Source organism: Accipiter gentilis, chromosome 18, assembly GCF_929443795.1.
Source record: "Accipiter gentilis chromosome 18, bAccGen1.1, whole genome shotgun sequence".
NCBI classification, from domain to species: domain Eukaryota; kingdom Metazoa; phylum Chordata; class Aves; order Accipitriformes; family Accipitridae; genus Astur; species Astur gentilis.
Window position 1 is genome coordinate 25,329,549 of NC_064897.1, and position 21,332 is coordinate 25,350,880.

A 21,332-nucleotide genomic window follows, 5' to 3' on the forward strand; every position below is an offset into this window, starting at 1 on the left:
ACTTCTTGTATCACAATTATTGCTTCAAGAGAACAAAAATTAGATGAAGCAGCATTCTTTTCTCCAGTGGTAAGTATTATACTAGATCAAAACTCCTGGGGACTAAAAAGCTCCAGGAACACATCTGGGATAAAAAGGATAATAAAGGATAAAGTGTATTACGATTATGAACAAGCAATACTAACAATAACCTAGTATAAGAAACACTGAATGCAAAAGGGGGAAAAAAAGTATTAGTTTTCTTTGTTACTTGAAAGAGATGTCTCTCAAACAATGCAGCACTAAATAGAGAAACAATCTGAAGAAAATAAAGACATATTGGGAAAGCTGGGCTCCTTCAAAGCAAGAAATATTGAACTTGATGTTCATCACACCAGTGTAGCTTCTTGCCTAGGTTCTGGTTAAATATTGGTCAAATACTTCAGATAAGAGTGAATTTGCATGAGTGGTGTTTAAAGGAAGTGTTCATGTAGCAGGCATGTATCTCTTAGACTTGAAACTTTTGGTGTGAGGGCTAAGGCTACCAGTGTCACCCTCATCCCATGTAATCTTGTAGTTTCACCCTAAGGACCATCAGATAAAGAAGCAGGTACTCAAACTCCCAGTTAGCCTGAATGCCCTTACCCAGGCTGAGATGGTTTCAGAAGACCTATGAGAAGAGTGACTTTGCTTCACTGTGTGCTCATGCTATGTCAGATGCACAGCATGGCTTGTAATTTCCACTGCTGTGAAAAAGTGTCACACAAAGAGGTGTGCCCAGCTAAGATGAACATCATTTTTTACCACAGGAATGACCATTTCAGCCCAAGCCCTTCAGAATACTTTCTGCCTACACTGCCTGCTGGACCACTTGGTGGGAAGGAGCTCACAACTGTCATGCAACTCTTCCCTGAATTCCAGTCGTTTCTCAGAAACAAGCTAATGCCAAGTACTTTACAAATAATGAATTCTAACAATTCCAGCTCCCTGGTGGTGAACAAGGATATTCTTGGAGTCCTTCCAGCCTGCTATCTTTTTTCAGCTTATCAATCAGACATGGAAATGTATATACTTCAGTTCTTTGTAAATCTAAACACGAGGATCACTAAACATTTTTATAAGATGCTCACATCAATACCAATCCTGAATAGGAATGGCTTGAACAGGTCACTGCTGTTCTTCTATCAGTAATCAAATGTCCTACGACAGGGAGGTGTCCTTGTGAGCAAGTGAAAAGCCATTAAGATGTAAGACCAGAGTCATTATGTGTCTTCCCAGCTTTTTATCTGCTACTGCCAAGAAAAGAAATTGTGCTGGAGCACAGGATGACCATTAACTCTCCCCAGCAAGTGCAGGGGATATACAACCTATACCCCTTATGCAGATCAAAGTGTTAAATAATTTCCATATGTCCAAGGTTAGGACAGCAAAATGCTTTCCTTTCTCATGGATGGATGATAGAAATTCTGAGAAAGCAGTTGCTGTAATGAGGATACATACCACAAACAATAGTTGCAGCAGTCAGTTCAATGTACTGCATGTTTTTAACTTCTTTTTTTCCAGGGCACGCTGGATAATTTTTGGCAAACTGAATAATTTTTGGAAAATCTTTTATTCATCCTTTTCTCATTCTCTGCTAAAAAAGCCTTCCCTGGAGGTGCAGCACATGTTGCTGCAATAAGAGTGACGTTGAAGAAGTTGAATGCCAAACAGGAATCCTTGCTATTGAAATGTCACAGTCAGCTATATGATAAAAATGTGGGTGATGTCAGAGGAGGAGAGTTGGCTCCTTATTCCTCACTTCGCATATGTTACAAAGAGCAGCTACCCTGGCTTTTCATTGGAGGTAGTACATACCGACTGTACTACTTTTCCTTAGAATCAAGAAAAAGGTGGAGCTACAGAGAAGTCCACAACAGTTAGAGATAAGTTATAAAATTAACAAAGAACACCAATGTTTCCAAAACCCTAGCAACAGTAGGAAAGTGTAAGGGGTTTATAAAGCCAGGCATGAGGCTTTCCTTTGGAATAGCCAGCTGTGCAGTAGAAGCACTGCACAATATAACACAGTAGGCAGACTGGGACCCTTGAAAGATGCCTAGGAAACACTGCACCTTCCTGCATCACGCTGGGCTTCATCCCAGTATACCAAATTCTTACAGTTCCCAAATCTTAAATTAACTGACAATATTTGTAAATCCAAGGAGAAATTACACAAAAATCTGCAAAAAGCTAGTCCACCTTCGGTATCTTGCCTCCTTCCACAGACAACGCTAGAGGTGAGGCTGCTCATGAAAGCTAGATGTCACTAAGCAGATCAGCAACGGCACCACGACTCCCATTCTCATGACCAATTTCTGGCCAGCCTCACCAATTTCCAAAGCACTTCTTTCATCACCGCCTGTTTTGAATAGGCAGAAATTTAAGACTCAGTGTGATTTTATGTAAAATTACTTTTTTCATATTCTAGGCCTGAATAATAATGGAAAACACATCTAATAATAATTTGTAATGTTGCACGGCTTTTTTTGTGCAGAAGAGGGACCGGGAGGGCAGAGGAAGTACTGCTTAGGCTACTTAGGCTGCACGGATAGATTCTGACCACTTCACAAAGGTTCCACTGTGCTGGGGATTTTGAATTGCTATCTGTTTCTTGGTGGATACTCATTTCCTCCCAAGCAGTCTGAAGGAAAATATCTTGGCTTACAAAACCTGGTCTGTTAATGTCCAGTCATCTGTACTGAAAACCATGGATAAAAGACCCTGTTCTTAGCATGGTAGCATTGTGTCACAACCACAAGCATATTTTATCACCTGAGACTTTGGATCTCTAGTGTTCAATATGTTCATTAGCAAATATACAAAACTCTCAATTATAATGTGCAAATTCAAGCCAAAAGCTAAGCTCTGCAAGTTATGAAAATCTGTACAATGTTTTGATTATAGACTTTGGTTTTCAAATTCTTAAATTTGCATTTTTCTTTTTCAAAAAAATCATTCTTTAAAAGAGAAAGGGCAGGAAGAAAGAGCAGTCTTTGCCTATTATTTCACTGATGTGCAGTAGGCCATTTTACAAAAAGACAAAAGGCTGGTGAAATGCAGGAGCACTGCAAGCCCACCATAACATGTGACAGTATTTGACCAAACCCAGAGTGCTGTAGAAACACTTTAATTGAAAATCTAACACTGTGTAAATGAATGTAAACATAAACAGATGCTGTGTTTCACATCCTGTATTGCATTAATAGCAATTAGATCTTGCATAAGAAATGGGAAAAAAGGAAGGAAAATAATGTACGTCTGCATTACAACTTTGCATGTCTGCCTCTGAGGCATACAGTGAACTAAACAGGTAATTATGCACTGCCCTTGAACATTGTATAATCTGCATGCAGTGTAATGCAAATATAGTCTAACCATTATAATCCATGATAGTTAGTAGTCAGTCACTAGTCCTGTGAAAATAAATTGTTATGGATGGCTGCTTCTGCAACATCCAGCGGAACTGCTTGACCAGGAAGATGGAATGTTGAGAACGCTGGCCAGTTTTGTTGTTCAAGGCTTTATCAACACTGCTATCATTGTTAGGCTTTGCAGTTGATGTGACTAACACTAGGCTAATAATCTGTTCATCAAATATCATCTCTCATCTTCCCAATTGACAAGCAGGTCCCTCTCTCCCATCTTCAGCAGGTGCTATCTGCAGTTCTGTAGGAAGTATTTGTTTGAACATGGTTCCAAAATTGGTATATGGCAATGTACCATACATACAGCCTGACCAATGCTATCACTCATTGGAAAAGCTTCCACTGGTAGCAAAAAATTTCATGGCATTTGATTTGCTTTTGGTGTCATTTGTTGCACAGACACTTACAAACAAAGCATACTTCAAATGAGCTAACATTATTGGGATATTGGCCTAGGGTAGCTTGCATGGACAATACAATTTGTCAAACGGGACACTCGGTTGCTGTCTGGATGGTGAAGCGAGTCTCCATGGTAAGGCTCCTTGCAGGGGCATCTTAGTTGGATTGGGTGAGACTCCCCGAAACACAGTTCTGTCCAATTTTTATAATCCAGCTGGCCTGTGGTCCTACATGTTCGCTGCAAGACATGCATAATCCATCACTATAGATTACCTTAACCTACATACAAAACATTTCCTAACTATCTTAAGTATGTACACAAGACAGTCCTACATGATCATTTCTACACATGTAGGAACTGATTCTATTGATTGTCTCACCCTTGTATGATTGATTAACTTTGCAGCAGGAACTGTCTGGGAATCTCTGGGACAACCAGATTCTCCACCCAGGATGTTAATCAACACATTTAAGCATACAAATTGGTCTAGGCACAGCAGGGACTGCCTGGGATATCTCAAGAACTGTCTGAAATTCCCACTGGGACAGCTCCTGTAACAATCTGTCAAATACCTCTTGTGCAGATGGCCAGCAGTTCAGGCAGCCACCTAGTTTCAACTTGGACTGCTGTCTCAAACCAGCCCTTTATCTCATCGACGCAGACGACTAGCCTGGGAGTTCCCAGACCACTTTGGGAATTAGTAACTTAAGTGGGAGTGCACACAGGCACAGCCCTGAGACCCAGCTATACTACAAGTATAAATAAAGAATTAAACTTCATTTTTCTGCTTAAATCTCACAGCCCTTGCCCATCTATCTGACCAAATGATGTCAACGTCTGACCTAGTGAACTGCCTTCACAGTTCAGATGGAAGTGGCTAAGGAGTGACTCATCTCATGCTTAAGTAAATGCCTAAAGTTAGGTGATACTTATGCCACGCATTATCCCAGCTTAGTTTTGCTCTTTGGATCACACCACTGGTTTTGACTGAGTGTGCAGACTACATCAACGTTTCTGATATGAAATCACCTAAGGCAGCACTGGTAGTGAGATTTGTGGTCTACTGTTTCTGGGAACAGTAAAAGCTGGAATATTGTCCATATATGCAGCAAAGTATGGAGCTTTTCACATTTCACTTTCAGGTCAAATGCTCAGCTACTGCAAAAACGTATTCATCACCCCTACATTCAAGTTCACAGATCAATTGCAGCATGTTTGTGGGCTAAACTGTTTAAAGGACATGGCTTTTCTGCTTTACCAGTGGTGAAGAGACTACATTTATCTTGGGCATCAAGATTTACACACAGCAGAGCCGGCAACTGCTCATTCTACCTTCTGCTTTCCTCAGTTCACCTGATGTTGTCAGCAGTCTGTCAGGCAACATCTGGGAAAACAAACTCATCTCATCTGTATTCCACATATCACACATACAGTACTGCTTTATCAGCTGCTCCTTCTGCTCTGGGCCAATGCAGATCACAATGGGTTTAATTCCTATACTTCCTTGTAAGTGAACTGACATGAGATTCCGGGTTGAATAATGAAGTGTAGAAGCTAAGTGCTCGTGTTGCACATCTTCAATAGTTAGCTCTGGAGTTTCTTCATGTAAGACTGAACTGAAAAAAACACAATATCCTGCAGCCTGATATTTGAAAGCCAGAGCTATAATGGGTCTTTTAGATCAATGTTTCACAGGTATGTTTTTTTCTTTTATTTAATGTTCAAAGAAAGCAATTTTCAGTTTCCAGTTATTTTGTGGGATGCATTGCTGTAATAGCTACATCTACTGCATTAGGACTGAAGCTGAATAACACAACTAATGTGATCATATAAAGTGAAACTACATTGCAAGTAACTTTCCAGTTTGTAGGCACAGCCATATGTGACCACATAAATTTGGAAGAGTTATGTGTGGGCCATAGCGAGTAGAACAAGAACGAAGCCTGCAGCTATGTAACAGGTCAATTACTGGCACCATTATCAGCTGCCCACACTTCAAGGATGCTTATTGCTGATTAGTAACTGCATGTAGCAAGTTTAGTTACTGGGAGAGAGTTGCACTTGCAGTATAGTTCACAATCTGAACAGCTTCTAAGTTGAGGGAGAACTTTTAAGCACAGATCTCCCTTGTGGTTATTGGCAAGGCAATGAGGAGACAGGCCAAGTTATGTTGGAGGAGGTTTCAAGTGTCTTAGTAGAACTGGCTGTTAAAATCATCAAACTAGCTGTTTAAAAGAAATACATCCAGCGAGCTCCCATCTCAACTGTGTCTGACCCTTCTCCTGGAAAAGCAGTTATCTTGGCTCAGCTCCACAGCCAAGCCTCCTCCTCTTCTGCCCCATCCCCCATCATGTGCCTCAAGCAAAGATAAACTTCTCCCTGCCCATCCTTTCCTGCGCTCCATCCCTCTTCCAAGCAGGCTGGTGTTAGTTTGGCAGCACCTGCCTGTAGGGAGAGAATGAGTGTGGGCTCTTTGTGGTGCAGGATGAACATGAACAGCTCTGTCAACCTTGCAAAAGGAAAAATAAGTCCTCTCTAAATTTTAAAAGGTACATCTGGCACGCTTAATTCACAGCAGCAGACAAAGTAGGTATGTTGGTTTGCTGGCCCTAGAAATTCTGGGATAATCAGTGGTGCCTTGTCTTCCCTCTCTTGCAAAGAAGCATACAGTTCTCCTCTAAAACCTGAGAGAAAACACCACCTACTGCAGAGCCTTATTTTCTACACCTTCCTTCAGGACACTGGTTGCTCTAACTCTAAGCTAAACAGCAAGTATTTTAAGACCTGCAGGATATGTTAAGAAACATTGCCAAATATTTTAGTCTCCAAATTCTGCCTTTTAAAAAATTAATACTCTAGTGGAAACTGTTGCCTGAATTCTAAATAGCTACTTGAAAACAAAAAAGTGTCCATACTATTTATGGAAGATCTAACATTATGGGCTCCCTTCCACTGTTTGAGCAGGAACAGGAGCAGAAGCAGGGCTTTTCCCAGGACTTAAGGGCTTAAGTTAACTTGCCAGCTCCTGCTGCATTAGAAGTAAGAGGCTGGAAGCTCATACATATCCAAAGGGAAAAAAACAAACTTGAAATGAAATGTTTTCTGTAGCAGCTAAAATGTGTTCCAAAACAATGAAGCATTGGTGAATGAAAGCTAAGCATAAAATTCTCAAGCTATTGTTCAGTCTAAACCCTTTTAAATGTCAGCAATTGGTATTGATTACAGGTTTAAAAAAGAACTATGGAGGGTCATTAAAACTGAAACATAGTATGTACTGTAACACTGGATTCATAGATCACTTCGGATAAAAGTAGACTTTCTAGTAACCATTCCAGCATCACCTCTATGTTTTCCTAACACTGGACAGCATAATATAGCTCCCAAGAGTACAGGTGAAGTACACGAACCCCAAACAATTATTAAAACCTCTCTAGAGGCTATGTGGGAAACAAATGAGATGAGCTCCTACAGCTGTCTGTAAACAGCTCCTCTGTCGTCTTTGCTAAAACTTGCAGAATGATCTGGATATGAGCCAGCATCATACCTGGCTTTTTAACACTCCATTTATATTTACAACTCTTTGCTGTCCTTTGGCAGTGTCTGTCACATTCACCTATGCCGAGTACTATATACTGGGTTTTTTGGCTACTGAAATCAGGGAAATTGCTTGGCACGCAGTATGATGAGCTCTGAGCAAGACTGGCAGACCTGGAAAGATATATTTATGTATCAGTACCTTCATCCAGTAAGACAGTGGTCCCCAACCTAAAGCCTATGGGTTACATGCAAGACAGTCCAGTGTTGCTTTAGGTCACCAGCCATATAAAAATTAAAGCTGACTGAAGAGGGAAGGACAAAACAAGACTTTGCTCTGTAGCCTCATATCTGCACGTTGTTTGGCCTATAAATCAGCAAGTTGGGGATCACTGAAGTAAGCTCTCTTGCTTATTATTTACTTAACTGGATTGGATCACACCCAAATGACCAGAAGGAAAACACTAAGAGGTCTGTCTTGCCCAGCTGAGAGGCTAATTAAGCACTGTAAAACCCTACAATTTGCAGAAAAGCACATGTAATATAGACATGTACAAGATTTACAACAAACCTCCTCCTTGCTATGAAGCGATAAAGAACAGAAGGGAGATCTCTAGCTAATTAGGTTAATATCAGCTTATGGCTTCATGTAAATGGACCAATAAAACAATAAAAACAGCTAGAAAAGATATTTTTCTCAAGGATCATTTTTTCCCTTTTCCATCTCTTTCTACAACTTTTTGTACTCAGGATTCTACAACATGGTGTGCTTTGAATTTACCCCTTAATTAGCACAGCAATTTGCTAAATTTTGTTTTTTACTTGTTTCAGGGTGCTGTTCAGAACAGTCTGATAAGTCATACAAACTATTGCCATCAACTCCAAATGCTAAAATCTGAATGCTTCATTCTAACTCCACAGCTAAAAAACGTGCAGCTCAAACTCAATGCTGTGCCTCCCTGATCTAATTTAAACTTTCTAACTATGAAAAGATAATTACTTTATGCTTTGAGTATGTGATTTTTTTCCCCCCTTGGAACTCCCCTTGCTTCATATTCATTCCTTTTGAAAGGGCATCCAGATAAAAAAAGGTAGCTATTTCAAGATCTAATACTGATACCTCGTCGCAGTGTGTGTACTTACAGTGTTACACACCCATGCTTAAGGCATGCCGGGAAGCTGAGTGTTTCCAGTAACAGACTTGGGCTTATTGAACGAGATACTTAAGATTCCACCACTGCTACTAGAAAGAAGTATCCTTAGCAAAACATAATGTGATCAGATGCAATTCAACCTAGGCAGCCAGCATCCTCTTGATAGCAGGTAAAATTCTAAGCTGCTAAACAACATACTCCATTAGCAGAGAAACTGCACTGATTTTAGCCATTTAGTATCTTCTAGTGAAGTGTTACTGGCATTATGATCATGTGGGTTAGAATTAGTTTTAGCCAGGGAGAATATTTTAGCCAGCAGTTCTCCCACAAGGCACCAATCCAGAGAGATGAACAAAAAAGAGATGACATGAAACCAGTAGTGTATGAGTAACATTTGCTTGTCTTTCTTTACCTTGAGCTCATCTGCATCATAGAAGTCTATGCGCACAGCAGGGACCATCCATGTCTGGAACAGAGTTGCCAGGATCTGTTTGGCAATTGCATCTGCGATGAGGTGGAAGTGGAGTGGGTTTCGCCTGATATGAGAAGGGAGAGAAATGCATTAGTTCAAAGGTTTCTAATTCCCTTACAAAGCTTTATCTTTGTCTAAGGTCTCAAGGTAAAGTGTACAGCATGTCCAGTGGAGGCCTGCTCTGTGGCCAAAATGTTGAGACACAATTTGAATAAACATGACAATAACAGAAATACCGGATCAGTTTCTGCGTGGTTGTAAGTAAATACAGCTTCTTTGACTTCAGTGGAACATGATTTATTACAGCCAAGGATCTGGTCCCTTCTACTGGCTCCTTAAAAGAAGGCCAAGTTAATTCCCCTTTGGGGACTTGAGCTGTGAAAGTGATTGCTTTCAGTTTCTAGGTCAACCTGCTAATTTATCTTTGTGGCAAGAACAGTTGTCTGAGGAGAAGTAGGGGTGAAGGGAAGGTTAAAAAATAATCATTTGAATGAGGTGAAATTCCAGGACCATTGAGTTTACAAGCATCTTTTCTACAAAGCAAACTTGGGGTATCAACAGCTGTCCTATGGGAACCAAAAATTAGATGTTTCAGGTGAGTGCCTTCTAGCTATTGGCATAGTGAACAGAATGGAGATTGTCAATCTCACCACAAACTTGTTCCTAAGAGGGAGGGAGGGTTGAAGAAATGCAGGAAGAAAGAAAATATATTACTTCAAACCACCGGATCTGGGTTCATCTCTGTAGTTACAGGACTTGGGCTAAGTGAAAAGCTTCAAAACAAGATGAGTGAAGCCATTATCAACAGAAGTGGCAAGGTTTGACAAAGTGTATGCATTTTTCTATAGTAATGTGAACTTGGAGATTACAAATTTAACTCCTTTAACCTTGCTTCTCGCTTTGAGGGACAGTAAGCAACAAAGTCTGATCTTTACTCAACTTCTGTGGTAAGAATATGAAAATCTGCTAGTGGAAGTTAGTTGCGATTTGTAGTCTTCCATAATTATCCCTAGCTTAGGAACTTTCCCTGTCAGGAGAGAAGGACAGAGTTTGCAAAAGCCACTAAGAAGACAGATGGTTCATTTAAACTGTAGCATTGGCTCAACTTTTCTTCGATCCTGTCATGGTTTAACCCCAGCCAGCAACCAAGCACCACGCAGCCGCTCACTCACCTCTCTCACAGTGGGATGGGGAGAGTATCAGAAGGGTAAAAGTGAGAAAACTCGTGGGCTGAGATAAAGACAGTTTAATAGATAAAGCAAAAGCCACACACGGAAGCAAAGCAAACCAAGGAATTAATTACTACTTCCCATGGGCAGGCAGGTGTTCAGCCATCTCCAGGAAAGCTGGGCTCCATCACGCGTAACCATTACTTGGGAAGACAAATGCCATCACTCCAAATGTCCCCCCCTTACTTCTTCTTCCCCCAGCTTTATATACTGAGCACAATGTCATACGGCATCAAATATCCCTTGGGTCAGTTGGGGTCAGCTGTCCCGGCTGTGTCCCCCTCCAACTCCTTGTGCCCCCCCAGCCTGCTCGCTGGTGGGCTGAGAAGCAGAAAAGCCCTTGGCTCTGTGTGAGCACTGCTCTGCAGGAACAAAAACATCCCTGTGTTATCAACACTGTTTCCAGCACAAATCCAAAACACAGCCCCATACTAGCTACTGCGAAGAAATTTAACTCTGTCCCAGCCAAAACCAGCACAGATCCCTAGGGTGGAATAGTGGAGTCCCATTTCTGTGAAATTTATAAAGGTAAATGAGCGTACTTGTTAACTGGTATTTTTCATCTAGAAAGAGGAGCATTGAGTTTCAGATGCTGGTTAAAGTGGAAGATGACTGATGCTACTACATTCTGCTGTGTGAACAAGAAGCGAGGAAATCTATGTTAGTTCAGGCCAATGTACTTCCATTAGGCTTTTGGGCTTAACCCAAAAGACGAAGGTTATTTCTTTCTCCCTTTCCTATATTAATGAATAATATGTGCCTTTCTCTTTAATGCTACTGTTCTTACTTTGATAAGTAATACTGTTTCTCCCTGAACAAAGTCCACAAGAAAACATAAAAATAAGCAATGTATGGCTGGATTTTGCAGTGTTAGAAAAACTGCACCTAAGATCCAGTCCAATACCCGGGGATGTCAGTGAAGCTGTTGTATTGGCTTCAAGGGCACTGTGGATCAAATCCTGTGCTTACAGGAAGAGCAGAAAAGGGCTGGTTAGAAGCCTTATATATGAGATAATCATGATGGTGGAATAAACCCACAGCTGATCAGCATTTTACAATATCCAAAACACTAAGCTACAACATGCTTTCCCAAAAGACAAAGGTCTTTCAATCTCCAGCTTGCCTGGGAGTGAAGAGGGGAGAGGGAAAGGCATAGGCTGCCAGCTGCTGAGCGTCCCATTACCAAGCTAAAGGGATCACAGCAATTATATCTGTTTCACCAGCCCAGCAGGAGAGAAGAGGACATCCTGGCTCAAGCAGATTCCGCAGTAACCGGGCACCTTGCCAAGAAAAAATCGGGAAATAGCAGTGATCAGGAAATACATTTCATTAGCAGAGAAAAGGCCAAGAGAAACAAAGTACAACGCCAGTGGCTTTGGGTACAGGCAAAGCAGCATCTCAAGGCAAATGGGTGTTGAATGTCAACACACACATTCCACACAGGTCCCTCTGCTTAGCAGGGGCTGAGTCTGGTATCTAGTAGGACTATTTCCCAGCTGGTGTTCTTTGGTAATTCTTTTTCTGTTTTTCAGGGTCATTGATCTATATTTTGCGAAGTAGAATAAGAAGAGTAAAAAATCAGTTAAAAACAAGAAAGCTACATCTTCTTTCAAACCATCATTTAGTTAAATGGAATTGATATAAAATATTTGAAGATGAACCACACTAGTTGAAAAGAAAAAATCTGATACAAAGACACTCAGATGTTCAGTACCAGTTTATACTTATCTGAATGACCCAGAGTGTATGAAACTTAAATGGGAACAAGTGGGTGACATTTTCTTTAGTTCAGCTCCTACTGGGAAAAAGAAAAAAGGAGTAGTTGTACTCCTACACAGAAATCTCTTTTGAGTTGTTAGCCTCATGGTAAAGATTCAGCTGGAAGGAAAGTATGTGTCAGAGGCAAAGCAGAAGATTATCACTTACAAAAATACATCCCCAAAACAGAATAGTGACCCGCTGACATCTACAACTAAATGTGCATCAGCCACAGAAAATTTTACTCCAGATGAGATTTTAGTTATGTGAAAAGTGAGGTTTAGCATGATGCTAGAAGCCAACAGAGCACAGACTCAAACGTGGAAGACCTTCTGATGGTAACAGTACTAGCATACACACAGATGACATATTTTACCTCTTCTGGTGTCTGCAATATGCAAAGCCTAAAAGATACGGATTGCTTCAACGTGTTTATGAAACAAGTTCAGAAGCTTAAAGATCAACCAGCATCCATTGAAAAAAATACAGAAGAGATTTTTGTAGGATGAGAAATCTTTCTCCAAAGATATGAGAAAGGGATATCATCATTATTTGCCAACATGACTGAATCACTGGCTGTAAGAATTAGGGGTGACAATCAGGATATTGTGAAGGATTCCACTGAAAGCTACATTTCATTAGACTCAGATGTTTTGCTTTACCATTTGGTGTCAGTGAAAGCTATTCTGTTCTTCAGACTGGTCTTTTTCCAGGACAGAGACATTTTGGGATACAAGGCTTATAAAACCGAAATCAAACTCTGTTCCTATTATAAGTGAAGGGATAGCCATGTGGAGACCAACCCTCACAGGCATTTAGCAGCTACAGTTTAAAAAGTTTGCGAAAGGCAGGGGGAGATAGCCAAGCCTTCCAGAGGGAGGCTTGAAAGTCCCTCGCTTGGGTAACAAGGAAGGGTGGCATGGCCTCTGAAGAAGTTTAATCAGCAGCTGAAGACATTGAAGTTTGCTAGTGGAAGTCGAATGGCATGGAACTGTAAAAATATGATGCTTTGGTTAAAGAAAAAACTGACTTCTTTCTGTTGTGAAGGTAGATCAAGTTATGAAAAGGATTTCAATGCTGTGTTTTCCTGCAATAGCAGGGGAGTTATGAGATGACCCAGCAGGTTCTTTCTGATTCCCTGAGCCTCAGGACTTCAGTGCAGGGCATCTTTCTTGGGTGGAAGGGAACCTGGAATCAAGTCTCAGAGAAAGTGACGACCAACACAAACCTCCTCTTCTCTCTTTCCAAATATGACGTGGGCTTCCTTTGACTTCAACTTCTCTAACCAACTCAAAGCACAGCTGTGTGTTGTGTTTATTTTTAATGTATATGTTATCCCCTATAACTCATTTTCCACTGGGCATGTCAAGGAATTGAAAGAACCACACATGGTAGAGACTGGTTATATCTTGTACTGCTAGAAAGCACAGTATAGTGTATATATGGTGACAGTATATGCCACTATGGCATAATATAGGTCAATATATGACAATTTTGACAAACTTATCTTACAAAATCAACAGGTTTTGGAAAATTCCTGGTATTCCTGTGAATTCATATGTTTGGAAGTCAAGGTTTCTAGTGTCCCAGGTTTCAGAACAGACAGCCCTTGAACTGAGCCTCAGGTCTTCCAGATTCCTCAATATAGAAGCAGGGATTGAAACAACCAGAGAATTTCTCCCAAGGTCCAGAAATCACTTAATCTTGTTTACCTTAAAGACTCTAAACTTCTGAATTTTTACAAACTACAACTTTTCACAGTTTCTGCTACACAGAAAATGCTGACACGCTAATGTTTTAATGCGGAAGGATGTAATTTCAAAATATGGGTATTTCCCATCAAGTGGAAACTCAAGGTTTTAACCGTTCTATTTAGAGAACTGGAAATCTTCATATATTAAATTATTTCCACTTATCTTGAGATCAGAACACTATCAGACAAAGTAAACCATATGTAAAGAGCCCACATTTATTTTCCTAAATTGCTTTCCTCAAAAGTGAATGAAGAGGGATTCTGGCCAAGATTTTCAAGCATGGATGCTTAAATATAGGCTCTTAGGCCTAAATATAGGAGCTTAAATGAATGCTCTCGTTTTCAGAATTGCTGAGGCCCTATAAAGTTTAGTAAAATGAAAAGAAGTCAGTAATTTAAAAAGTCAAGCTATGAATTTAGGAGCCTATTCCGAGGTTCCCATTTCTATATTTTTTTAATCATGATGTCTTATTTTTACATTTCAAAACTTCTTATTCTTCATCAGAGTTTTGATCTGCTTGCTCAAGCATTTGTGGCCCATTCTTTTCTAATAGCCACTGCCACAGAGTTAAATACAAGAATCTACAATTGAAAAAGGGAGTAGTGAACCAAGACTCACTCTTCCCTTCTCTATTATTCCATAGCTCAATTGTTAGCAATTCAAAAAGCAGCTGCTTGGTTGCACAGTTCTCTCTCTGCAACAGAGGAATTTTATTTTCTAAGAATATAAAAAGGTCAGTAGCCCAGGGGGTTTATTTCCAAAACCTATACTTTATTAAGGGAAGCACAACAAGGTAATACCTTTTATATCTGTAACAAATGGTTACAAGAACTTCAAACAGAAATAATAAAAGGCAGCTTGGAAATTTTTTTTTTCCTAATGCCCATATGACAATCCCTCTCACACAGGGAGAATTTTAATGTGAAAATCATTACAGATTTTTCATACCCCTTCACATCCAGGATAGATTAAAATGCTCCCCAAACTATTGGAGAGATCTTAAAGATGCACTAGCTGCCTCATTCACGGATCTTGTTTTGTGTTAACTCATATAAGCAATTTGGGAAATAATAAAAGATTTCATGGCTAGATTTTTTTTTAAACATTGCTTTCTCCATTATGCCTCCATTGTTAGGACTGCTAGAAAATACAAAAAGAAGTGTGTATTATTGATGCATCTATATGGATCAGAGAAACCAGTTCATACTTTATAGTTTTTGCCAAAACAATCTCCCACAAAATAGACTCACATGTTAGAAAAGTTGGAAACAATGACAGAGGTTTTAAATTCTCGAATTAACTCTATTAAGGCAAAGTGGTCTCCATGGAATACAGCCACTAGATTACATAAGCTTTAATAACCAGCCAGTGTTGACTTGTGACTCTTACTTGGAAATTACATGTCATTCTTTTTAATTTAATTTAGATTTTCATTTGGTTTGCCTTATTCTACTTGTTCTAAGAAAAAAAGTTTCTTATTCATACAGCACTCTATAACAGTTTAATATCTTAATCTTAAAAATGCTTAGACATATGCTTAACTTCAAGGTTACAAGCAACCTTCTTAAAGCAAAGAGGCTACTTCCTATTAGTAAGCATTTGTCTAGTTGACTGGTTTTGTTTACACCACGAAACCCCATCACCATTGCTATGCCACTATTGCTGTAGGATAGATGGAGCCTACATCTAAAGAAGTAAGCATGACTTCTCCAAGTAAGAGGGACTAACGTGGGGGAGGAAAGCCAGTATTAGCTGGCACAAAAGAGAATTTAATTTTTCATAGATTCTCAGGTTGACCTAACTGCCAGCAACATGTTATAATTGTGTAATGCTGGCCTTTCTTTGTTCCCAAATGAAACATGGTGTTTAGCATGTCTTTGGAAAAGATAAGAGTACATTAAAAATAATTTTAGTTCTTACTCAAGTTATGACTTACCTAAGTAGAGACAGAAATGATCTTTGCAATATGAAACTATAACTCATGGGCTATTTCTGTGGCAATCTAGGCTTTACTTAGCTTTTTAATTTTCAGAAATGGAGTAAAACTTTGAAAATGACCAATGTAACTTGGACCAGTACTTGCAAAAGTTTCGAGAACGGTTATTAGCCACAGGACACTGCTTCAGTTTTGAAAAAGAAATGCAGATATTTTTTGCATACTACTGTATGCACTGTTTCCAAAAAACCAGCATTTGCATTTTGCTTTGCCCATTTGACCCAGTATCTTTAATTTTTAGTGTTTAGTCTTCTGCTCTGGAAAAACTAAAGTTAAGTTGCACTCAGGGCACACTGATATGAGCTTGGCTGTGTTAAACTGGCTCAGAGCGAGTATTTTTTTACCCTGCAACAGATTTATAAAATCTGTCATAATTAGGAACTAGATGCCCAAGAGAGGAAAGCAGGAAAGTTGCAGACTAGGTCTAAGTACTCATTCTACAAACCTCCCTCTGTGCAGCACTGCTAATGCATATTTATCAGACTCTGCAAACCCTGCACTATTCCAGCTCTGCTGAGTCTCCTCCTGAGAACAGACTGACAGTTATGTTAAACTGGGTGTTAAAAGCTGCTGGGATTTTGTGGCTTGAGCATACGTTTTTTAAAGACAAAACTGGAATCAAGCTCCTTTTCCATTGGGAATGAAACGCATTTCTGAACTATGCTGTTCTTATAAGGAATCAACACCACCATCCCTTTCCTCTCTTCTTCCCAGTCTCTGGAACCTGAAGACAGATATAGTTTCTCAAATGGTTTGAACAAGTAGCTTGCGTAAGTCTCACGATATATATGGTATGACTAGAATCAGAAACTTGCTCTTTTAGAGCTGGGGAGAGCTGAAATGTTCAATATGCAGGATTTACTGTATATTCGTGCAAGAGAGAAGAGACAGCACACTCCATCTATAGAAACTCCTATAGTTTTTATTCTTAATGACCCAGCAACCCTGCTGTTTTGTGTCTCTTTATCTAGCACACTAGCTCAAAGTTGGGGGTATAACAAATATGTTAATGCATGGAGGGAACACGATTAGACTGACATGGCCTCCTTTCCTCAGAATTTTCCTATTCGAGAAGTAGGGATTCCCTACAGAAGTAGGGAATTTAGGTATCTCTTTTTGTATCAAAATGCACAGCTAAAACACACTTTAATTACTAAACTAGATGCAAATGCTAATAAAAACACATGACAGCTCCGTGAATTCCAGACAGATTCACTGAAATCAGTGCTCTTACAACAAACGTCAAGCAATATGCAGCAGGAACAGGCGAGGATATTAAATGTGGTTGCCTTGAGGGACCAGTTGTTTAGCGAATAGATTGTATTCAGGGTGTTGCAGGGCAGGATTGAGGTGTAATGGTACATCTGCCCAAGGAGCATCCACACTGCGCATGGCAACAGTTGAGATTTCTGCACAAGCTCTTTCAATTATACAATACACTCACACTCTTGTTCCAGGCACATTCTGCACCTGCTCTATCATGTTTGGTTGAACATTGATCATCAGAAACTTCAGAAAAGGGAAAAAAAAATCTCTTGGACAATATGTTTGGAGGTAGGTTCGTTCTGTTCTTGCAAAGATGTATTTGAGATGGAATGTGGTGACCCTACAAATGAAGGACCAGTAGCCTAACTTTAGAGATTAGGATAGAATGAGCAAACTTCTTCTCCACTGGAAACACGCAGTCCTTTCAAATGTCTGTTTTGCTTGGCTTATTGGACAACGCCAGCTAGGATGCATTCCCTGGTGCACACTGAGGTGTTAGGAGACATCTCCATGTCTGTTTTCACTGGTGACCCTCAAGTCAGATGGAGAACTTGCTAGTGATGTCAGGAAGCATCCACTAACTGAACCAATCACCTCCAACTCTCCTAACTCATTCCCTCCTAATGCAGTATCATGTCCTGTCTCCATCCTTCTTTCCTACAATTAAATAGACCCTAGCAACCGAAAGAAGCCATCTTTCCAATCATCATAATTTTTGAAGTATATACTAGTCTCCAAGATAACATTGTTTGCACATGGAAACCAATGCAAGGAATATTAGTTCTAAATCAATTTTCAGCTGAGTTTGTTGTTTGTTTGTTGTTTATTCTCCAGCCTTCTTCACCACTGCCACTCGCAAGATAAAGCTGCAAGAAAGGAGCATTTCTGAGGTGCAACCCTCTGCACATGTAGCCATAGCATCAACAGATGCTTCAGAAGCCTGTGTTTTCTGGAAGATATGGAAGAAATGTCTGTAAGAAGCTCTGTCTCTTCTTTGAGAACATCTTCAACAATTTAGTGCCTAGGAAGAAAAGCTAGTTCTAGGCAGGAACCAGCTTAGCTTTGTCTTTAAGTATGTTTTGAGCAAACAAGCAAGATAGGTTATCTTGAATGTAACTAACTGTACTAAAGGTTCATTAGCTATACGGGACTTTATCTTGATCACCTCTGCTGAGCTAGACAAATCCTTTGAGATGAGCAGTACTGCTAGCCAAACAGCAACTATGTTCTTGACAAGGGCAGAATCCACCAGACTTAGAAATACCAGGGTCACTTCTCTTTGTTTTGGCTTCATATTTTTAATATATTATATTTCCAAATTATATAATTCTGCCATTATATGGCAGAATTGTGTATAAGTTTGCTAATTGCTCAGATGAGTGGCTTATGTAAACCGGACATTTCCTTTAAGTAACACAGAAAGAGATTGTTTAAACCTTTGAGCTGTGAGATTCTTATTATTTACAGAACATCTGGAAACCTACAGAATATTACAGTGTTCTCAAAATGGATGCAAGTACTAGGGGAGAAAAACATTGAGAAGCTAACCACTAGGATAACTCATGTCACCATAAAAATGTGTATTTGCAAGAAATCCCTTAGAAACAACAATCAAAATAGACAAAACACCCCACATCCTTGCAATATAAAGCCATTTTACACTGAATAATTCAGAAGTCTAATCGGAAATAGATATAGTTTTAAAATTTAACAGGATTTTAACATTCAGAAAAATTATGCAAAGAGAATGATATAGGTTTTTACTGTTGTTTTGCTTTTGTTATGTTTATTTTAGCATTGTTTTTCTGCTCCTAGCCCTCATCTAGCACGAACACGCTACTTCTGGAAAGACTTGCAAAGGCTACGTGTTGATAGTGAAAGCTGCTCTCATATTTTGGAGAATTTCTCCTCTCCACCTGCACTCTAGCCAACCTTTTAAACTATATTTACTGAGTCTTTTTCCACATTGCACAAGGCAAGCATTTACATTCTTTTACAAAAAATGGGTAAAAGATAAAACGGTGTACTAAAGCCATTGTAAGGGAGTAATTACTAAGACAATTCCAGCAGAGGGCTGGAGGCAAACATAAGGAGCAAGGTTGCGGGACTGGAATGCCCTACTCCAGCTAGCTATAAGAAGATACTAGCACATGACGTGAACAAGAGTCATCCTCCCTGGTATAATATTACCATTCCATATAAAGCAGCATATTGAAGCTACCTCCTTAGTAAACTCCTTATACTCTATGCATGTTGTATTAGTCTATTTGTCCTGTTTGAGTCAAACAGTCTGATCACCTCCATTTTAATCCACTTTCTGCAACACTGTTGGAAAACATCTCTGAGAGACATTACTAAACTGGACAAGGGATATACAGATATGCCAACACACAGTTTAATACCATTTCTCTTTTTCTGGAGCTGCTGTTTAAGGGAATTGGTTATTTTGTCTTCATTGTACATTTATGCCTCTCGATTTTGGGATCTAACTGCACTCTGCGTGTTAAAAGCAGGTTGCAAAGCCTTCTGAGGGGATGCAAGTACCCCTTCTAAAGCCAGAATAAATAATCTGACTTTAATGAAATAATACTGACTATAGTAACACATTTACTTTGAAAAATAGATGTCTAAATGGGAAGCTGGGATAGTCAAGTAACCAGTGTGTATGTGTACAGCTTTCAAATTACCATCTACACCTGTGCCATAAACTGATACCAGAAATAGGTGAAATGAATACAATGCTGTTATTACACTTGTTATTATTTTACAACATTCAGGAGCGTGCAGATGCTTTACAGTGCTGATAGGTACTGTCCCTATTCCCACAACACAACAGGGGCAGCAGGTGGATCTCTGATCCCTCTAATTCACTGTAGAAATCTTTACACGGGTTAATATATTTGTGGTCATCATAAATTTCGTGCTTGCTTCCTTCCAAAGAAAAAGCAACCAGGGAAGGGAATCTGACTTTCTTTTGAAGTAAGAGAGTAAATGTAAAGAGAGCTTATTTAGCCATAATCAGATATACAATATAAAAGAAAAGAAAGCTACCTTTACCTGTGAAATAAGACAGACTTGACAAGTGTGACAACATCCCGACTGGCATTGTACCCTGCACAAACAATGGCAACGTGGATGGTCTGTGGGAGAAAAGGAACAAAAAGAACAAAAATTAAAGCCTGCTCTGGTGTTCTATCATTCATTAAGGAGAGCACATACATGACAGTGCTATTATTTAGTGCGGCGATTGTTAAAGGTTTGAGGGGGCGTTTTGCAGCTGTTTGCAGCCCACTTGAGGCAGTTTGTTAAAAACATCTTAATTGAGTTATAACACCATTATCATTCCAAAGTCATTACTATCTCTAAATTACATCAGATGTCTGAACAAAATTGCACTTATTAGCTAAGAGCATATGTGTGTGCGTGTGTACACACACATACCCGTTCAGCAGCACAAAATTCTGAGTATGCAAACATGCAGACACTTTAACCTTCTGAAGTTTAAAATTATGTCTGACAATTAGAAGCAGATATGCTTTTAGAAATTTTGCATTATTTCCATCTTAAGGACAGCTACTAAGGAGAGGGAAAGCAAGTTCTGATGGATGAGCATGAGTGGGAATATTGCGCAGGGACTGGGTGCATCCCACTGATAAGATAGGGCATGAGCTCTGAAAGCAGGTGGTTGCTTCCCTGCCTGTGACTACCAGTATGGGCTGTACTGGGCAGTGTTAATGTGAAGTTAAATACAACCCCCCCACACACATTCTCCCCACCCCAGCACCCCGGTAAATTATCACTTATTCTGCACCTTCTTGCCTCCCTTTTAATATAAGGCAGAGTTTTACTCATCTCTTCAGGAGGAAAGGGAAAATTGAAAAGGCGCTACTAGTCATTATTATTAAGGTAGTAAGTAATAATTTGAAAAACGCTGTTAAGTTACTCTTCTCTGGTTTTAAAATTAGCCATTGCTATTCCCTGGGGACAAAAGAAAATTAATCTTAGCAAGTTTTGTCTCCAGCTTCTGTATTTTTCTGTTTCTTAGTGGTCACAAAAATGAAGCAGAGTTCACCATGCTGACAGCACAAAGCTGTGACTGGGGACACAGCTGTGAAACTGCAGGGAAGCCTCATTTGGCTTCCATTTGAAGCTTGGTTAGCTGGTTTCTCACACACACTGCTCTCATTTCCCACAGAAAGCCCACTACGCAGAGAACAAATGAGGAATTCTGCCTCCTCACATAGTCATAAATTCCCAAAGTCCGGCTTGTAACAGAAGCAGATTTACACAAGAGGTGGCATGCGTTGGGCACGTCTAAAGAGT

General features: G+C 39.8%; 1 protein-coding gene across 3 annotated transcripts in view; it reads right to left on the reverse strand.

Annotated features, from left to right (window-relative positions):
- Positions 1-21,332, reverse strand: part of LARGE1 (LARGE xylosyl- and glucuronyltransferase 1) — a 291,152-nt gene that overhangs the window by 128,334 nt on the left and 141,486 nt on the right. For all 3 annotated transcript variants that reach the window (XR_007508668.1, XR_007508669.1, XM_049821626.1), the window contains exons 4-5: positions 20,067-20,149; positions 8,947-9,070 (exon numbers count right to left, since the gene is read on the reverse strand). Coding sequence is in view for 1 of the 3 variants with exons in the window: in XM_049821626.1 (XP_049677583.1) it covers positions 8,947-9,070; positions 20,067-20,149 (207 nt within the window). In the remaining 2 variants the exon portion in view is untranslated. The remainder of the gene's footprint in view (positions 1-8,946; positions 9,071-20,066; positions 20,150-21,332) is intronic.